The 19,698-nt window shown below is 32.2% G+C and overlaps 1 protein-coding gene across 1 annotated transcript in view; it reads left to right on the plus strand.

The window, feature by feature from the left end:
- Positions 1–16,850: 16,850 nt before the first annotated feature.
- The window catches only part of LOC133203872 (uncharacterized), a 155,700-nt gene continuing 152,852 nt past the window's right edge, over positions 16,851–19,698 (plus strand). Inside the window, exons 1-4 of the mRNA XM_061339670.1 lie at positions 16,851–17,101; positions 17,645–17,742; positions 17,887–19,116; positions 19,373–19,435. Of these exons, the coding sequence (XP_061195654.1) occupies positions 16,933–17,101; positions 17,645–17,742; positions 17,887–19,116; positions 19,373–19,435 (1,560 nt within the window). The 5' untranslated portion in view covers positions 16,851–16,932. The remainder of the gene's footprint in view (positions 17,102–17,644; positions 17,743–17,886; positions 19,117–19,372; positions 19,436–19,698) is intronic.

Genomic DNA, 19,698 nt, shown 5'->3' on the forward strand with positions numbered 1-19,698 from the left:
CATAAAACAACTTCACATTCAATTGCAATTTTCCTTTCTAAACGCATTGAAAAAAAAATAAATTAAATATATATATATTTTTTGGTCTTACCAGCAACCAATTTGAATTCGAATTACTATTCTCATATTGGAATCTATAAATCCTAGCAAACAGATACCTAATGGGTTGTAGTAAATATTCTATCAAGCCTCGTTACTTATCACGAAGATATTAACAGCAGTGAAGGAAGAAAAAACCTCAGGTATACTGTAGAAAATATATTTGAAAAGTTGTTTAAATCGAATAATTCCCAGGAACTTTGAAATCGCGAAATCTTAAAAAATCAATAGCATTAACATATACAATTTTTCAACACTTCATAAAACCATGCCAATTGATAAATTAAGACTAGTTTTTTTGACGTCAAAGACAACTGCTTTTTCACCAAATTTGCGCAAGTAAATTTGCATACCTTGTAAATAGTAATTTTCAAATTTATTTTGTTAAAAATTCTAATTCTGCACGCTAGTACTCCGAGGTTGATTTTAAAAAATCTGCTTGAAATTCTCATTATCAATATTCATTTGAAGACCAGGTCTTCAAGCAATCTGTTGATCTTCCCATGGATGATGTTTTGGTTCTTTATAAGCAGACCTGTTTTGTAGTCTCATTAAGGAGATAATTTATTCCAAAACTTCTACATCGAAAGGAAAATTCTCTAGTTGAAGCCTTTAATTCAATATTTAGATATATCGACGAAGTTTTTTTTTTTTTATAAAACAATATTCATTTTCATTGATATATTGATTCGATATTTTGCTCTGAACTAGAAATAAGATACCACAGAGTTTAGCACATCTGTTTCATATTTGGATGTTTTACTGGAGAGAGGCATTGATGCAAATTTACAACTAATTTTATACAATAAAAGTGATGAATTTTCCATCGTCAACTTCCCTTATTTATGTAGTAATAAATCATTACATGTATGACCATGAGGTTTAATTCTCCAAGTTGATTCGATACGAAACAACATGTGTTACGCACAACACAAACAATTTCCAAAACTTGGTAGGTTACTGACAAATAAGTTGATGAATTGAGGATATCAACTATTTTAGTTTGAAATCAACATTTTACAAATTTCATAGTCGACAAAAGAGATTGTTTGAAAATACTTTCCATTTTAAAGTCAGTTGTTCACTGATGTCTTTTATAAAATTATTAAGTCATTATTTTCGTACTGTTTTTTTTTCCATGGATTTTTCGATTGTGACATAATGCACAAGGTGGGAGTAACAGATCGAATATGCTCAATTCCTGATGGCACTTTTTCCAACCACTGCTTTCAAAGGCCCATGTTTGCTGTGCTCACAATTTTTATTGTTTGATTGGACTATTGAGCATGATTATTGTTCGTTATCATCCATTTCATAACTATATTTTCCTTTCTTGAAAAAGATTCTGCAGATTCACCAAGCGTAGACCAAGACATAACAGGGAATTTAGATCAGACACAGTTGTTTAGTAAGTTGAGGATAAATGAATGTTACTCAATATGTGAAAATATTAATGATGTTGAAAGGTCAATTGTTTTTCTTACCGTATATAGATATTGGGGTAAGTATATTTTTCATTTACTATTTTTTTCCAGTTGCCATAGGATCTACAATTGTTTTGCTTTTTGTTGGAATCCTAATATTCAGCTTAATAGCAATGAGGTATGTACGAAGCCTTTAATTCATAAACACAATTATTGTTTTTTTTTCTTTGCTGATTTATGGGGTTTTCTTTCAATTATAATTATAGAGAATATTCTGCAATCACATTTCTAATAAATCTTTTAAAACATAAAGAATGTAACAGCTCTAAATAAGAAACTAATTTTGTAATCCACTCTTTGTGAAGATTCAGTATTTCCTTATGATGGATTCCAAAATTCCATACATTATGTCATAGACTCACTGTCTCTACAAACCTGTGCCATTTTCTGATCCTATACAAAAAAAAAATGAATTTTTTTATCAAGAGTAAAACGGGCTTCAATTTCCCTCTTTACTTATATTTTGTTTTTATGTAAGAGTTATTTTTTCAAGACGATGATTTTTAGGTAGTACTTGACAAAATAATGATTTTAAAAAATAAACATGACAAATATAAATACTCAAATATACGAAGCACAACGGCCCTTTTAACAATTACATGATAATGACACTTTGATGGCTCTGTAATGAAGAGCAAACACATAAAAAATTAAAGTTTAAGGGAGAAAGTGAAAAAGAAACGATGTACAGTAACAATCAGACACGACATAGGAAGACGAAGAATCCAAGTTCCACCTTTCTTGTCCACTCAGATTTCATTTCTGGTCTGCTTGAGCTGATGCTGACCGTTTCGCAGACCCCTTGAGTATTCAGGGCGAATGCCGAAAGAAGACAATTGACAAGCATACATGTAAACACATAGTCAACATTACATGACATTTTTTGCTTTATATGTTGAGTAAACTATGACTTTAAGAAAACTGATGTCTTACAACACTCAAGTGCATTGCATATCGTGATCTTTAGTGAAATATTGATTTTATAGCAACGGTTTATATCGTGTTTCAGAAAAATGCTTTTGAGAAAAAGACGAAGAGAACTCATGCGCCTTCCTAGTGTTCCAAAAACAGCAAGTAGTCCATATGAATCCAAATTTACTTTATCAAATGATCCGTACAATGACCCCGATTATGATATAGTTGAAGAACAAGATGAAGTTTATGAAGAGTTGCGTGAACCAATGGAAGAAAACGAAACTCAAATTGACAAAGAGCGAATGAGTACTGGTTCTTACCTTGATCCCCAAAATCTTGGTTCTTACCTTGATCCTCAAAATCTTGGTTCTTACCTTGATCCTCAAAGTCTTGGTTCTTACCTTGATCCTCAAAATCTTGGTTCTTACCTTGATCCTCAAAGTCTTGGTTCTTACCTTGATCCTCAAAATCTTGGTTCTTACCTTGATCCTCAAAATCTAGAGGGTAATTATCTAGAAGTAGTGCATTCTTCAAAGGATAAATGTAACATCAGTTATATGAATGTTAATCCCTACAGAGAGTTGATAGATGATTCTGTTGAAAAAACGGCTACAACGTATGTTAATGATGAAGTGCAGGAAAATGAAGAGTACAGTTACAGCCCTTAAAATACAAAACATCAGGACATAGATGAATAGAGGGAATATTGGAACCTATGTGTACTTTACCTGGATTGATTAAAAAATACTTTCAAAAATTTTTAAAAAGATCTATTGATGTCATACTTTTTTTTTTAAAATAATACTCATGGTTTTCAAAACGCACTAAATGAAGAAAAGGTAATTTAAAAATAATATTTGCTTTTAAAAATAAGCGATTAAAAGGAAATTATGAAGGTTTTCATTGCTCATTTCAAACGGTTTATAGCTTATCCTAACATATTAGAAAAGACCTTGATTTGTATTTTCATACTATAATACCTCTTATTTAGAGTTGTGTTAGGTAGAAATGATATTATTATGTTTGATCTATTTCTTCTGATCTGTGTATCATAAATGATTTAATTCAACTGCATAATAAAGATTAAGAAATCATGAATATTTTAAAAAAAAAAAAAAAAAAAAAAAAAAAAAAAAAAAACCGACCGGTCATTCGGAAGAGACCGTGTAAACTAAGGTCCAGTGTCGCAGAAGGCGCTGGCACGAAGAAGATCCGGCCCACAGTGCTGGAAGGCAGAAAGTGCCGAGTACAGGTATAAATTTGCAACCCTCGAGCGCATAGTGGGGCCTCTCAATATGAGTGCCTATTACGTAGGGACGTTAACCAATCAACCATCCAAAGAAACAATTCAAACTACACGTAAGTGGTTTTGTGTGCTATTAGCTAAAACGAATTATATATGAATAAACTTTACTGCATGTAATACAGAGCAAATTTGATATACAATTTTGTATTCTATTATCAAAATTCCAAATAAAACAATTTTTATGAATGTCAAATATGGAATATATGCATGTTTTAATGTTTTCATGAAATGCCAATCATCAAGGTTTGAATTATTTTCCGTGCATGAAAATTTCCATCAAGCCAACAAGAAGAGGGGAAAAAACACTATTTTTGACATACAGTGCTGCAGTATAACCTTGTAGATAAATAACATCGACTGCTCATGAGATGGTCAGTTTAACATTTCTAGCAATGGAATGTATGCATACACCAGATATTACACTCGATTTTAATCCCGCAGCAACGTTTTTGAAAAGTCTGAGAAATCAATATTTTCAACAAGCAGTAATTAAAAAAGCAAAAACAGGCTGTTTCAAATTCAGGTTCTAAAATCGTGTGGGAGAGGGGTAAGCCACACACCTTTTACTTAACTAATAAATAAATTGTGTGACAAACGAGATAACTTCAGCTTTTCCATCGTCAAATTTCCTTTTTAGCTCACCTGAGCCGAAGGCTCAAGAGAGCTTTTCTGATCGAAATTTGTCCGTTGTCTGTCGTCGTCGTTGTTGTCGTTGTCCTCGTTGTTGTAAACTTTTCACATTTTCATCTTCTTCTCTAGGACTACTGGGCCAATTTCAACAAAACTTAAAACACAGAGTATTCTTGGGGGAAGGGGATTCAAGTTTGTTCAAATGAAGGGCCACGCCCTCTTTCAAGGGGAGATAATAAAGAATTAGTGAAAAATTAATAGCATCTTTTAAAAATCTTCTTCTCAAGAACCACAGGGCCAGGAAAGATGAAACTCATATGGAAGCATTCTCAGGTAGTGTAGATTCAAATTTGTTCAAATCATGACCCCCCGGGGGTAGGGCGGGGCCACAGTGGAGGATCAAAGTTTTACATAGAGATATATAGGAAAAACCTTTAAAAATCTTCTTCTAAAGAAAAGCATAGCCATGATGAGTTATATTTATATGGAAGCATCCTCAGGTAGTGTAGATTCAATTTTGTTCAAATCATGACCCCCGAGGTTGGGGCGGGGCCACAATGGAGGATCAAAGTTTTACATAGAAATATATAAGAAAAATCTTTAAAAATCTTCTTCTAAAGAAAAGCAAAGCCATGATGAGTAATATTTATATGGAAGCATCCTCAGGTAGTGTAGATTCAAGTTTGTTCAAATCATGACCCCCGAGGTTGGGGCGGGGCCAAAATGGAGGATCAAAGTTTTACATAGAAATATATAGGAAAAATCTTTAAAAAATCTTCTTCTCAGGAACCGCAAAGCCCTGATTGGTCATACTTATATGGAAGCATCCTCAGGTAGTTTAGATTCAAATTTATTCAAATCATGACCCCCGGGGGTAGGGTGGGGCCTCTATGGAGGATCAAAGTTTTACAAATTAAAAATTAAAAAATCTTTTTTCTCAGGAACAGCAAAGCTCTGATTGATCATATTTATGTGGAAGCATCCTCAGGTAGTGTAGATTCTGTTTTGTTCAAATCATGACCCCCGGGGGTAGGGTGGGGCCACAATGGATGATCAAAGTCTTATTAGAAATATATAAGAAAATATCTACTTCTGAAGAACTGCAATAAATAAAAATATATAGGAAAATATCTACTGATGAAGAACTGCAGAGCCATGATTAGTCATTTTGATATGGAAGCATCCTCAGGTAGTGTAGATTCAAGTTTGTTAAAATGATGACCCCTGGGGATAGGGTCGGGCCACAATGGGGGATCGAAAAGTTTGCATAGGAACACATAGGAAAATATCTTTTTCTCAAGAACTGAAAATCGTATGTAGTCATTTTGACATGATAGCCTCCTCAGGTAGTGTAAAATTTGTTCAAATAATGACCCCCGGGGGTAGGGTGGGGCCCAGTGGGGGTAGAAAGTTTTAGATAAGAACATATAGGAAAATATTTCTTCTCAAGAACAGAAAAGCTATGTTTAGTAATATGGATATAGAAGGATCCTCAGGTAGTGTAGATTCAAATTTGGTCAAATGATGACCCCTGGGATAGGGAGGAGCCACAGTAGGGATCAAATTTTTACAAAGGAATATATGGGAAGAAATTTTTAAAATCTTCTCAAGTGCAACAAAGCCATTTGTTATATTGACCCGGAAGCATCATCAGGTAGTTTAAAATTCAAGACCCCCCCCCCCCCCCACACACACACACAGTAATCTCTTCAATACTGAACTGGTTTGTGCTTTTGTCTAGCCAATGTGCTCAGGTGACCGATGTGGCCCTTGGGCCTCTTGCGTTTTTTTTTTTGTTTTGTTTTTGTTTTTGGTTTTGTTTTTTTTTTTTTTTTGCAACACTTTTGTTTTCATTAAAGTTTGTTGTATTATATGGCGTTATCGCATCTGTGTGTTGTAACAATATTGTGGTTGGGAGACCACCGATGTGAAATAATTTAGTGACATGCATTTCTACTCAAGAAACAGTTTATATGTCAACAACCTTTCCTTGATGGTGTTATGTCTCACAGCAAAATTATTTTGAAATTGTTTTATGAATTACATTTTTGTCATTGAAATAAATGACAAGTTTTTTACACTTAACATGTTATAAATATTGGAAACAAACAGAGCTGCTATGTTGCCTCGGACTACCAGTAAGTTTTTAACATAAAACTTATTCGATACTCAAGAGCATGGTCTGAGTACGGTCAATTTTTAAATCGAGGCAGGCTACCGACAGATAATTTGATGTTACAGGGATTTTAACAACCCTATATAATTTACAAAATGCTGACTTTAAATGAGGTTGTTATAATCCCTGTAACATCAACTTATCTATCAGAGTCCTGCCCAGTTTAAAAATTGATCGATTACAGAGCAACGATCAAAGCGTTTCAGGGGATACCACAAAATTCATTGTAATAATTAGATTTATTTTATTTTATTTTTGAAAAATTAGGTTAATATATACATATGTATAAGTTTGTACTGGAATGCATAGCGTAGTGATTAGCGCACATGATCCGTGATCCAACGGTTATGGGTTTGATCCCGATCCCTTGATGGCGGAACTTTTTAATAAGCAAAATTATACGGAACTTTAAGAAAGTGTTAAATCCTAATGATTTGTTCAAAAGCTATTATTTCCCTGCTGTTTTTACAGCCTTCCATCTCCAACGGAAGATCTTTCTGTTATTCTACTATTTCTTTTTTCTATATTAAAAAAAAAATCACGATTTTGTGCACGAAAGAATGATTGCACTTACTGTACAAAACATGGCCCTAGTAATTTGCACAAAAATAAAGTATAGAAAATAGCCCCATGAAATGAATGATTCTTCTATGTATAAATCGCAACTTTGCGAAGTTACAGGAATTAAAAGTCCATGAAAATAAAGAACGATGCTGTGTTTTGTAAGAGGGGTCACGGCAATTCACGAATCTCCATTGATGTTCAAAGTTATTTTGATTTTCAAAGGCATAATACATGGTGAGCGCATTGCTGCCCAGATTTCTCAAAAGGACAGAAGGAAAATTCATCATATTTAAAGGAGATTTTTGGGCAAGCCTGCGCTCGGGGTAAACTTTTTGATAAATGGTACAAAACACCGACCGTTTCCTTCACTATTCAGGGGTGGTATTTACATGTCATTGACATCATTATGAACTGTTAAATATTCCAATTTATCACTTGATTTGTTGACTCGGGTAACTTTGTGAATAAAAAAAAAAAAAAAAAAAAAAAAAAAAAAAAAAAAAAAAAATCAATAAATCACGTGCTTTTAGCTGCGATTAGTAATTCAGACCGTTACATTTTCAATTTTTTTTTAGAAGTTGCTAAAATATTCATTATTTTGTAAGTAATTTCACATTTTTGAATACTGTAGATTCCTTATTTTTCGCGAGTACTTATTATCGCGAAATGGGTCTTTCACGTCAAATCGCGAGAACAATAAATCGCGAGTGGACGGTTGATTAAGGGATTTTATATTGATTTCAGCACCATAAAAATAAAAACGAGTAATTTTATTTCGCGAGTGGTTCTTCTCGCGTAATTACGCGATAATTAATTCCTCGCGTATATTTAGGAATCTACAGTATTTCCAAACCGGTATTATTCTATAATTTCGCCTATTTTTCTCTGTAATTCTGCTTATTAGTATTTTTTTAATTTTTCTCCCAACCACTTCTTTTTGGTACATTTTCTATACTTTTGCTTTGTAAATTTTATATCAATTAATATGTATATACGTTGACCTTGATGTAGGGAGGGGGCTAAAATAAGCTGACCCTTCTACTAAATTCCGTTTACTTTTCTTAACAAAATATTCTTTAAATTAAAACATACCTCTATATTGATTTCAAAGAAGTTCAATATATACAAAGGAGTTCTTTAGGTATCTATGAAATTCCTCTCTTGGTAAAACACAAGCCCGTTGGAATCACTTTCAGTTTTTGGAGCACAACCATACATTTTCACTTGGACGCACTATCAACTACCAAAAATTCCTTGACAAGCAAAAAAAAAAAAAAAAAGGGGGGGGGGATCCGACGTAATTTTTGAAGGGGAACAAGTGTATGGTAGCTATGTTTTTTATAGTGTTCTACATATTGGCAAAATTATGGGGGGGGGGGTGCCCCCCTCCCCGTTTGCTACGGCCATGAAACGATGATAATAGTGGCATCCGATGGATATCAATATTGTTCAGGTATTAGGTCCACATTTGAAGATAAAAAATAATGACGCTACCATTCATAAGAAATATTTCACAGATGAGGGTAATGGAATTTGCCAAATGTAATGATATTTTAGTTTTAGTCCTTGGATTTAGGGGTTTGCTTGGGGCTCAATGAGTTTCCAAGGCATAGTCTAAATCTTAGCAATAGCATCATTCCTCAAAATGTTTTTTTATTGTAAAAATATAGGTACACGGGGTAGACGTACCGTATTGTTTTAGTGATTAAATATCACTACAGCATAGCAAAAAATGTTTTGTTTTGTTATTCCGTACACCACTATTTACTGTACTTATGTATGGAGAGAGAGAGAGAGAGAGAGAGAGAGAGAGAGAGAGAGAGAGGGAGAGGGGTTTTTATTTTAAAAATTCGATACGGCACTAATGTTTTTGAAAATGCATTTTATTTTTTTGATATTAAAATAATGTGAAGTGTGTGTTTACATGTACAAATAGGCCTGGTTTATTTAGTGTTGATTTTCCACGTATACGCCACGTACGTTTCTTAAATTGCAATTGCAACTTACCCTATTTAAAATAAAAAAAAAATATTTTCGAAACAAAAGTAACCCGTCATTCACCTTTTTTTAGTATGCTGCTAGATTTTGTTTATTTACTATACGACTTCAAGGATCTACCAGAACCTACCAAAAAATGGGAAAAATCTGGATTTAGGGAGGGAGTACATGTACATCTTCAAGATCCTCCCCCGCATCCCTCTTTCAAAAAAAAAAAAAAAAAAAAAAAAAAAAAAGACTTAATCCTTGGGAAGTTTAAACATGTTCTTTGTGTTTACCTTTGTGTATTTTTTTATCATATCATGCTGAGTAGTTCCCAGAAACCATTATATAACTGACTATTACATGTTTTCATGCCTCGCCTACTCCGAATATTAATGAGACACAATTAAAACCCAGCTCGGACAAGCGCAACATTCCGGAATTAACACCCACTAGTGGGCATTTTTAATTACCTTTAATAAAACTAAAGCGCCGTTTTCAATGTAAATTTTTGGAAGTAATGTATCACACAGATAATAAAATATGGGTTAGGTGTACAAAATTAAGATTTGAGTTAATTAGATGATGTTAGAGGGGTCCGAAAAAGGGGCCACGGCAATACGCTTCAGTGGAAACACTCTTTATCGAAAACGGCTGGTGAGAATTTCATGAACCTTCAGATCTACAAGTAAATGATGTTTTTAGAATAATCGATTTTTTTAAGCTCGCCAAATATATTCCTAGACTTATAGGAATAAAATCCAACTATATCTATGATCTTGCATGAAATCAGCTTTTTTACATATGCTTTAGTCATTTAAATGAATTTGTTTGCAAATACATCCTTTTGTTGAGTAGTGTAAACCTATAGGGTTTGAGACAATTATTTTAATCAGAAAATATACATACTAAACTATTTACAATGTACTTAAGATAGAGTGCATTGACCTATAATCCAATCGGGATATGAAAGTGTAAGACTTTTCCGTAAGAATAAACAAATCTGGTAATCGGATTAGGGACAATGTAATCTACCAGGATGTTTATCTATCTTGGGACGACGATGCAGGAACAGTAACGGAACATTGCTAAAAATTATCTTAACATTATATTAACTTTTGCACAATACTAGGACGTTGGACTGAAGCTTATTAAAGTTTATGTTTCAATTACAATTTATTTTATAAAATTCCAGGATTTTGTACAAATTTATTGTATAACTTGTTTACTTGAATCTGATTTGTTTGTTTCATATGTAAATGAATATTATGCATTGTACATTATAAAATACGATCTACGGCGTACTTCAGGAGGGACGCTAAGAGCCACTATACGATCAGCTTTACGACTCACAACTTTCAGTTAATAAATTTTTTGCAAACATTTGGTTTCATTGGCTTACAGTAGTTTTTCCCTGACATTTTGCTAGGCGTAGTTGTCTACCAGTTTTGGCTACGGATTGCTCCATTTACCTGAGTAGGTATACCAGTTGGTGTGAGAAGCCTACAAGGGATGTTTACCCCTCCTGGATCTGCTCTCCACAGGTACTTACTACGAGGAGATTTTTCCCTGTTCATGAATAGATTTTTACAAGATTTATGAAATTTGTCAAGATTACTTTTATACGTCGTTTTCATTGAACTTGGGCAAAAATACAATGTGTACCTAATTTGGCGAGTGCTGAGAATATGATATAAGAATCACAGTAAAAAACTATAATTATCAAAATTACGCATTTTTCAGTTGCAAGGATATCTATTATCCTTATCTTCAAATGAAGGTTAATATTTTGTGTGGAACAAAAAAAAATCTCGATAAGAAAATTATTAATTTCTATAAGAATTTTTGCGATTTTGTATTTTTTTTCATATATGTATGAAATAAATAAATTACAGTTTGTTGAAGTATACAGAAATATTGGGCATATAAATGTTACTTTTTGCATTTGTTAAATATTAAATGCAGATTTGAAAATCCATTCGCATTTTAACATTTACTGTTTCTTCTTAAGAATTAAACAAGATTTGGATGAGAACTTTTGTTATGAAAGGACAAAAATAATTGTTAGTTCAGTAAAATTTTATTCAATTCGTTCTTCATATGATCTAGGATTGCTTTACTATCACGTTGTAGATTTTAAATATACCGGGTGGCGGTAAATACACAATTTACAATTCCATTCAATTCGATCAGTTCATTGACCAATAAAGGAGCAAAAATAAAATTCATTGTAAATACTCATATATAGTCATATGCAATACAATATACATACAAAAGAGAGAAAGAGCTGCATGATAGAAAGGAAAAAAGACATAAAAAGGGGGAATTTGTAAAACGTAAATTTTGTAGTTAACTACCACCCGGTAAATTCATAATTACTTGAAATGCATTTGACATTTTTTTTTACTGTCAGCTAAAAAAAGAATTCTCCTCTGTAGCATACATGTAGAGCTGTCCCTTTAAATTTATTTCTTCCCTTGTTTGATTTATCCTGTTTTTCTGACGTCCATGCATTGAAAGGAGCAGACATAAGAGGATTTTAATGCGTCAGTATTCGTCATTTCATGGTCAGGTAATTTTTTTACTACTTTTTTTTTTTACATTGCTAGGATACAACTCTACAAAGGTACAATCACTGATATTTGATCAAATGTATAAAAGAAAATTAAATTATTCACGAACAGGACGAATGCGGTGCCTTAATATGCATCAGTGCTGTGCATTTCCACTAAGTCAGATTGTTCAAGTTACAGTATCGTCATCACAGGTATCATTGATAGTTTGGATAGATCCACAGCTCGTTACCTTAATACATTGGAGAACCATTTTTTTTTTTAATAAATTTTGGAATACTGCTAGAAAGGCTAAAAGCAGCATAAAATTATAATAAGAGATCATATTTTAAAAACAATTTAAAAAAAAATCAATGGTTTAATTTTCGTTAATTATGTTAAGGGTTATTAACAGCGGATTGGATGTTTATATGTTTGCAAAGAAAAAAAAAATAACAAGGCAATGGGATCATGTTATATCTTTCTCTGTCACAAGAATAGGTACCAGGATTTGCACTTTAAGACTCTTTAAACTCAAGGTGATTTCAACTTCAACGCTTTACTGAATTTGCTCATAATTGCAAGTTATAAATCTGAGTTGCTAAAAGAAATTAATTACATGTAGTAATTTATTAGAATAATTGAATTAAAATGTTTTTAATGCAACACTGGAATTTAGAGTTAGTGTTAGACGTTCCTATTACATTTTACAAGCTACACACCCAGTATTCTCTTAACATTGCAGAAATTGTTACAGCTACATAAAAAAAAAAGATATAGAAAGCTTTATATACCAAACCCCTCCTTTTTTATAACTCTTTCATCAATCCCGGTTTAAACGAAATGTACTTTATTTAGTTTTTTTTTCCTTTCTAGACTTATTATTCTTTTCATGAGTCACCCTATCTCAGATTACTAGGCATGCAGTATTTTGCAATATCTTCTATATTTAGATGAAGGAGGTAATGACTGACCTTGCCCGAGAGTGAAAATGGCGCAAAGAAGCAAAGGTACAGCAAATATTTATTTTATATAATGCATAAGTAATTAACCGAGAATTTTTAAGAGGGTATCTATAAACAGGAGGAATGACAGGAGTCTGTGTCATCACTTTAGAATATTAACATTTCTACTTTCGTTTTAAATGTTAATGTCTAATCTTGGTATGATGTAACTAGACAGGTTTCTAAATTTTAATGCATAAAATTATACCTCTGTTTAAATGTTTACCATCTAAAAGTAACATATAATGTGGTCCTTTTTTTTTTTTATCTTGCTCTCCTTCTGATATAAGCAAAAATTTTCAGTCATGTATTTTTTCCTGTAGACAAATAAAGGTCACATCAAGATTTGACAAAGCCGTCCGCATTTACACGTAAATAGAGCTTTATAACTTAAATCTGCAATGTCGTCATTAAAGTGCACATCAGCACCAGAGACAACAAATACCGCCCGGCTAGCGAGGCTTATATTGGGTCCCTGTACAGATGTGCTACGTGATATTCTTAAAAAGAAAATTCCACCGTGTGAATTATCCAAGGTAATGAAACAATGGTCTCGTGATTATGAGAAAAACAAAAAGCGAGTCCCTTTGAAAGCATCACAACTTCAAATAATGTTTCCACTACAAATATACCAATATGATGGAGATTTTTCAGACCTTGGTATATATATATTGTACGACATTCTTCGGATTGTCTGCAAAATACCTCCACCTCCCAAAGGTTGGGGGAAAGTCCCAGACCTGGGTGACAGAAGCTTTGCCGCAAACATTGAACGGATTCGTCTTCTTCGGAACAAATATTCTGGTAATTCTACTGATATATCTCTCTCTGACTCAGAATTTAATAAAGAATGGCAGAACATCCGGAATATCATTGTAGAATTAGAGCAACACCTAGGGTGTTCTACCGTCTACCAGGATTCCGTTACTGAAGTCAAGACATGTTTCATAGATCCAGAACTTGCTAAGAAATACATTGACAGTCTTGGGGCTGTAGATGAATTACGTTCAAAAGTGTACAAAGTATCAGGTAAATAGAGTTGTCATGCACTAGGTGAATTTTTCTTTTTTAATTATTTGAATGTCCTCCTCTTTCTAAAAACTATAGATTTTTCTTAATTTTTAACAAACAGTTATGGATATTTATTCTATGTGAAATGAATTCGAAAGAAAAACGTTTACCAGAATTATTTATTTCTAATAACAAAACTTAATGCAAGATTTATTAATCAAAGTTATGAAAAGATTTTTTTAACTTTCATAATTCTGCAAAATGTTATATTAGATCAATGTTATGAAAAAGATGTTGTAATAATCTGACAGATAGTTAGTGTTTATGAAAACGCACATAGTTATATGTAATTTATGAAGACTATCACTTAACGTGACAATATAAAAGACATTTATCCATTTTTAAAAAAGATTTTGCTTCAATAGACTGTTTCATGATAACTGCGGTACTGCTCTTTTGCAGGGCAAAATGATATATTTTGGTGAAATATGACGTAAAAGTAATTGTTTAATATACCTCATTTAATTATCTGTCAACAAAAACTTCGCCTAATATTGTTATTTTGCCCTGCAAAAGATTAGTACCGCAGTTATCGTGAAAGGGTTAATTTATATATCATTAAGATTTCATCAAAAATTATTCATTTAAAGCGAATTTCATTATTGTATTTCTATCTGTAATTGGGAAAACCTTTATTATCAGTGTCCATTAGTCGTCAGAAAAAGAAAAATGATATAAGTACTGGTAAGTGCTTTAAGTATTGATTAAGAAGACAAACATTTTCATACATGTATATTCCCCAGAAATTAATACGTTTTATACTACTTTGATTACTTTTAGATCCAAAACTTGATAAAGAAGCAGGTATGTCTGTTTGGTCCTCATGAAGACTTCACAGAATCACTCTATGTGCTACATGTATTAATGTCATTTAATTAACTTGCAAATGGATCTTGACATCTTACACCACTGTGATGCTAAAGAATACAGAACTCACATGCTTATTTGATTACGTTATTCAGTCAGTTACTTACAAAAGTGCTAATTGGCGAAATGAAGACAAAGAAGTAGGTACGGTTTGGGATCTATTGTGCTCTAGAGATTAATTTTATTATTATTTTTTTTTAAATATATGAAATTGGATTAAAAATGAGTTTAGTATATGAATATGATAAGTCATGAAGAAATATTGCATAAAGGAGGACCATTCCGTACATTTCTAAGTTTCAAACAGGAAAAATCTTAAAATGACTCATTTCTATGGGTATTTTCCTTAAGAAAATAATGTCCACAGCCGTGACCCACTTAAATATTTTTTAATTTGTCGTATAAAATCCTTTGGAAAAAAAAAAATCATATTTCTCAAAATCTTTGTGGGCAACGCATGTGCTCTATATTATCTGAAAGAAAATTCAACTGAAAATTGATGCCTATTGTAAAGTTTTAAGAAAATACGAGAAAAATCCACAAGTTTGTGACGTTACAATTAACATTTATGAGGTCATATGAGAAAAACGATTTGAATGTTCTTACTGCATGGTATTTCAACGATTCAGAAAGTATGAGTTTAATTTCTTATGTCACTTTCATATTTAAGAAAAATATAGGGTCAGGGTTGTATAAAAACCGTACCTTGTTCTTAATATAACATTCATTGAATAAATTGTAATTTCAATGTGATTATACAAAAAAATATAATTACATTTCTGCAATACATTTAAGGATAAATATCACAAACAAATTTTTTATCAGAAATCTGCAAGATTTCTCATAAATTTATATTCAAATAAGTAATCTGAATACTAGTAATGTTTACCAGGTAAACTGGGAGAACTGTGTAAGCAATGTTAAAAATATATGCAAAATATTGTATAGAATTATATAGTAAACAAAACAAAGTCGCATATTTAAGCGCCAAAGAAAGCTTACGATTTCTTTATATTTTAGGGATTTATTATTTATGTAATTTCTATTCAAAATCAGTAAAATAATGTATATCAATCCAGGCATCAAATTTTTGTTAGTGTTATGTATCCTTAATACCGTGTGTTATAGTAAATAGATGCTTTCTTTATTTGTTCCATAACTAACTTACAATATTTATACTTAGACAAAAAAAAAAAAAAAAAAAAAAAAAAAAAAAAAAAAAAAAAAAAAAAAAATTGCTACGACATTGAATAATCCATTGTAAGAATCCATTAACAAAAATAATGCAAGGATAAACGATGCGACTTTTAATGTTGAAAAAAAAAATCAATTCAAAAAGGCAAAGCAGGTACATGCTGTATATGTACCTTATTTCTCCACTTACTAAAACACACAAAAACATCAATCCAAACTATCGATGATCGTCGTTCAGTCGCGCCTTTCGTAGCATTATTGATTAATTTTGATGCAGTAAAATATACCTGTATTGCAAATGTGATGCATTTTTTCATAAAAAAGTAATTACTTTACTGTTAGGTTCCGGCGGTAAGGTTATACATTCGAATGTCCTATCACAAATTCTAAAGAGGAGTTTGCAACAAATATACATCGAAAAACTAGAAGGGTCTTTACAGAAAAGCACAAGAACTGTTGACCACTCAAGATGCATTCTTGTTGGTTGTGCTGAAGCAGGAAAAACAACATTACTGAAACGTTTAATGGGAGAAACCCAAGATGATGTAGAGGATATTGAGTCTACAAGGGGCCTAGAGCTTCATCAGCATGTATTTACCATCAGAAATGGTCGTCTAGAAGGTTTAATTTTTAATTGAATACTTACTTAAAAACACATATATTTACTGAGGTTCAATTTATAAGCGCTCCTACCAAACCTGATAATAGTTGAACAATACTCTGAAAAGCTAATGATATTTTTTTTCAAAGGTTAATAGCTTAGTTAACAAAATATTTTTTAACAGTATCGTCGGACGATGGACGACAGAAAGCATTTATTAGGGTTAGTATGTCTGACTTAGATTCTGAGGTCGTTAAGAAAGATGGAAATGTGGAAGCGAATGAAAATTTTGCAAATGTACAATCAGAAGAGGACAATTCAGATATACAGGATAATAATTCAACTGAAAATAAAACAGTTCATATTGAAAAAGATAAAGAATTGCATATGAAACCCCTCTCTGTTCACTCAGACGCAAGGACAACTACAATTCCAAGGGATATATTGCTGAAGATATTGGATGAAAAAGAAAAAGTACCAACAATTAGTATGCTGGATTTAGCTGGTCAATTCGCGTATTATGCATGCCATCAGATTTACATCACAGAAAGAGTGTTCTTTATTCTTGTTTTAAATGTGACTCAGAAGTTTGAAGATTATGTAAGTACAGAAGAAAATAACCAGCAGGGATCAATTTTCTCTACATGGACTTATAAAGGTAGATATCTATGGTGTCTTGATAGGATATTTCTTTTAAACCTCAACAAAAAATAATATATGATATGATATAAAAACAACAGTACAATAGTTATAAAGAGATAAATTTTATATTGCTCATCAAAACTGTTACAAAGGGTTACTCCGTTTACCTGATCAACACATTATTAAGGGTTAATGTAAGAGTTGCATTACATTCCTTAAAAGTTTGGAGCAGAGGCTCCATAGTATTAGAAGTTCTCATTCAATGCAGACAGATATTTCTGCACGTAGTTATTCGTGCAAAATACGCCTACAATGCATAAAAGACTATGAAATTCTTCTGAAATCTACGCTAGGAATATATTGTAATATAACTTGCAAGAAGCACCTTTCGTGAAGTTAAATAACCCGCCTTTGTTTTTACATCTTATTTATAGATAAGCAGGCTTAAATGTTGATCAATATCTAGAACTATATAAATAGTGTAAAAAAAATCGAAAAATAAAAAGAAAAACCCGTAAAATTAATTTTATGCAATCTACTTTGGTGTCATCTTTTTTAGACTACGTGAAGTTCTGGATATCATCAATCAAGACATTTGGCAGTACAAAAGCCCCTGTCTTGATCATAGCTACTCACACAGAAGAAAAATCTGAAGATGTAAGTACATGACACAAGCAGTTAAGTGTGAATATTTGTCAAAGTATTTTTACATGCAACACTAACAACATTTTAAATTGGAAACTGCATGCACTAATAAAGCTGAAGATATTTTAATGGAATGGATTTATTTCTTATCGACAGGAAATGGATGAATATTTTAAGGAGTTCTGGAAAGCAGTTCCAGTGGAAGACAGGGATTGGTTGAGATGGTCTCTAGTCGACTCTGAGTATGAAATTGACCTTCTCAATCTAACTGATGCGGGCAGGGAAACTTTGGAATCTATCAAAACATCCATAATTAAAGCAGCCACACAAAAACTCAGTAATACAATGAAAGTACCCTCGAAATGGGCACTGCTAGAACAGCTGATCAAAGAGAAAAAAGAAGAAGTTATGTCTTTTGAAGAAATATGGGATATAAACACAAAATGCCTTCCCTTTGAGTTTCAACTTGAAAACAAAACAACATTATCTGAATTTTTAAAGTTCTTCCACAGCAACGGGTTGTTATTATGGTTTGAAGATGGGAATAATTTTGAAGATCATTCAATACAAAATGTTATTCTTAATATTCAGTGGTTTGCTATTGCAGTTAACAAACTTATAGCCGATAAAAACCATATTCACAAAGACTGTAAGAAAAGATATTATACAGAATGGGACTTGTTCAACAAGACAGGGAAATTGGATGCTAAACTATTGACTGCTCTGTGGCAAGATGTACCTTCATATTTGAATCACAAAACTGAAATTATGACAAAAATGGAGAAACAACTCCATATGCTAGTTTCTCTACATTCCAAAAAAGATACCACAGAAAAGGACAAGGCATGGTTTGTTCCATGTATGAACAAAAGAATATTTAACCAAGACTTTTCAGACGAAAAATGGGAATACTCATCAATACTGTGTTTTCGATTTCTCTCATTTGCTATGTTTGTTTACTACAGACTAGTTGCTTATTGTATGAGTTACCTCAAATGGAATGTCACCAGGGAAAAAGAGAGTTTCGGTCTATATCAAACAGCATCAATTTTTGATTACAAAAATCACACTGTTGTCATTGGTATTTGTGAAAATGACATTCAGGTGCAACTGAAACGTATTAAAACTTCAATTATAGAGACAAACATTTCTATTGAGATAGGAGAGACTGTGCAAATTGCTTGTAAAAATCTTACAGATACCTTTGATGAGAAAATTTATTTTCACAAGGGACACAAATGCCAGCGCATTATTTGTAATAATGAGGATCGATCATTTATACCTTTCAGTGAAATAGCCAATATCAGAAAGGGAATAATCCAATGCAAATTCTGTTCTGTGATGCATTCAATAAATGTTGAAGAAACCCTGCGTTTCTGGGAAAAGGTTACCTTATATACTAGTAGCACATCTTACATTAACCTATCTTATGACGAAGATTAAGACGATGGCTTAAAGTATCTGAATATGACTATTTCTTTCATTATCTATCTGACTGTTTATATATAAAGACAGAGGAGAAAGAATTTCCTTGGATTCAAAGTATAAATTATATTCTTAACTTAATCTTTCACGACTTCTCTCAATACGTATTTGAGCTTCTCTTAATATTATTTATGTGAATTTTCCTGACAATTTTCAGGATGTGCAGGCCAGCACAGAAGGAAATAGAGAGGGTTGTTTTAGGGACTATAGGCATTTAGAGGTATTATGGCAAATAATTATTAATTTTATAAACACGAAGAGGATAAAAAGAAGTCATTGTTATCAGTCGGGTTAGAAGTTACATCGGAATCGACGGAAAGATATGTACAGTGTAACATTTGCAATGTGGTCATGTTTCTGATGATTCACAAAGAAATAGAAAAGAATCACGATTTTAAATCTATATTTGCCTTATTAATTTCATGTTTTTGAAATATAATTATCATATTTCCAATTGTTTTGAAAGAAATACATTTTAAATCT

The sequence above is a fragment of the Saccostrea echinata genome, unplaced genomic scaffold (assembly GCF_033153115.1).
Source record: "Saccostrea echinata isolate AGI-Se365-2 ecotype Australia unplaced genomic scaffold, CSIRO_AGI_Sech_v1 ptg000052l, whole genome shotgun sequence".
Lineage (NCBI taxonomy): Eukaryota > Metazoa > Mollusca > Bivalvia > Ostreida > Ostreidae > Saccostrea > Saccostrea echinata.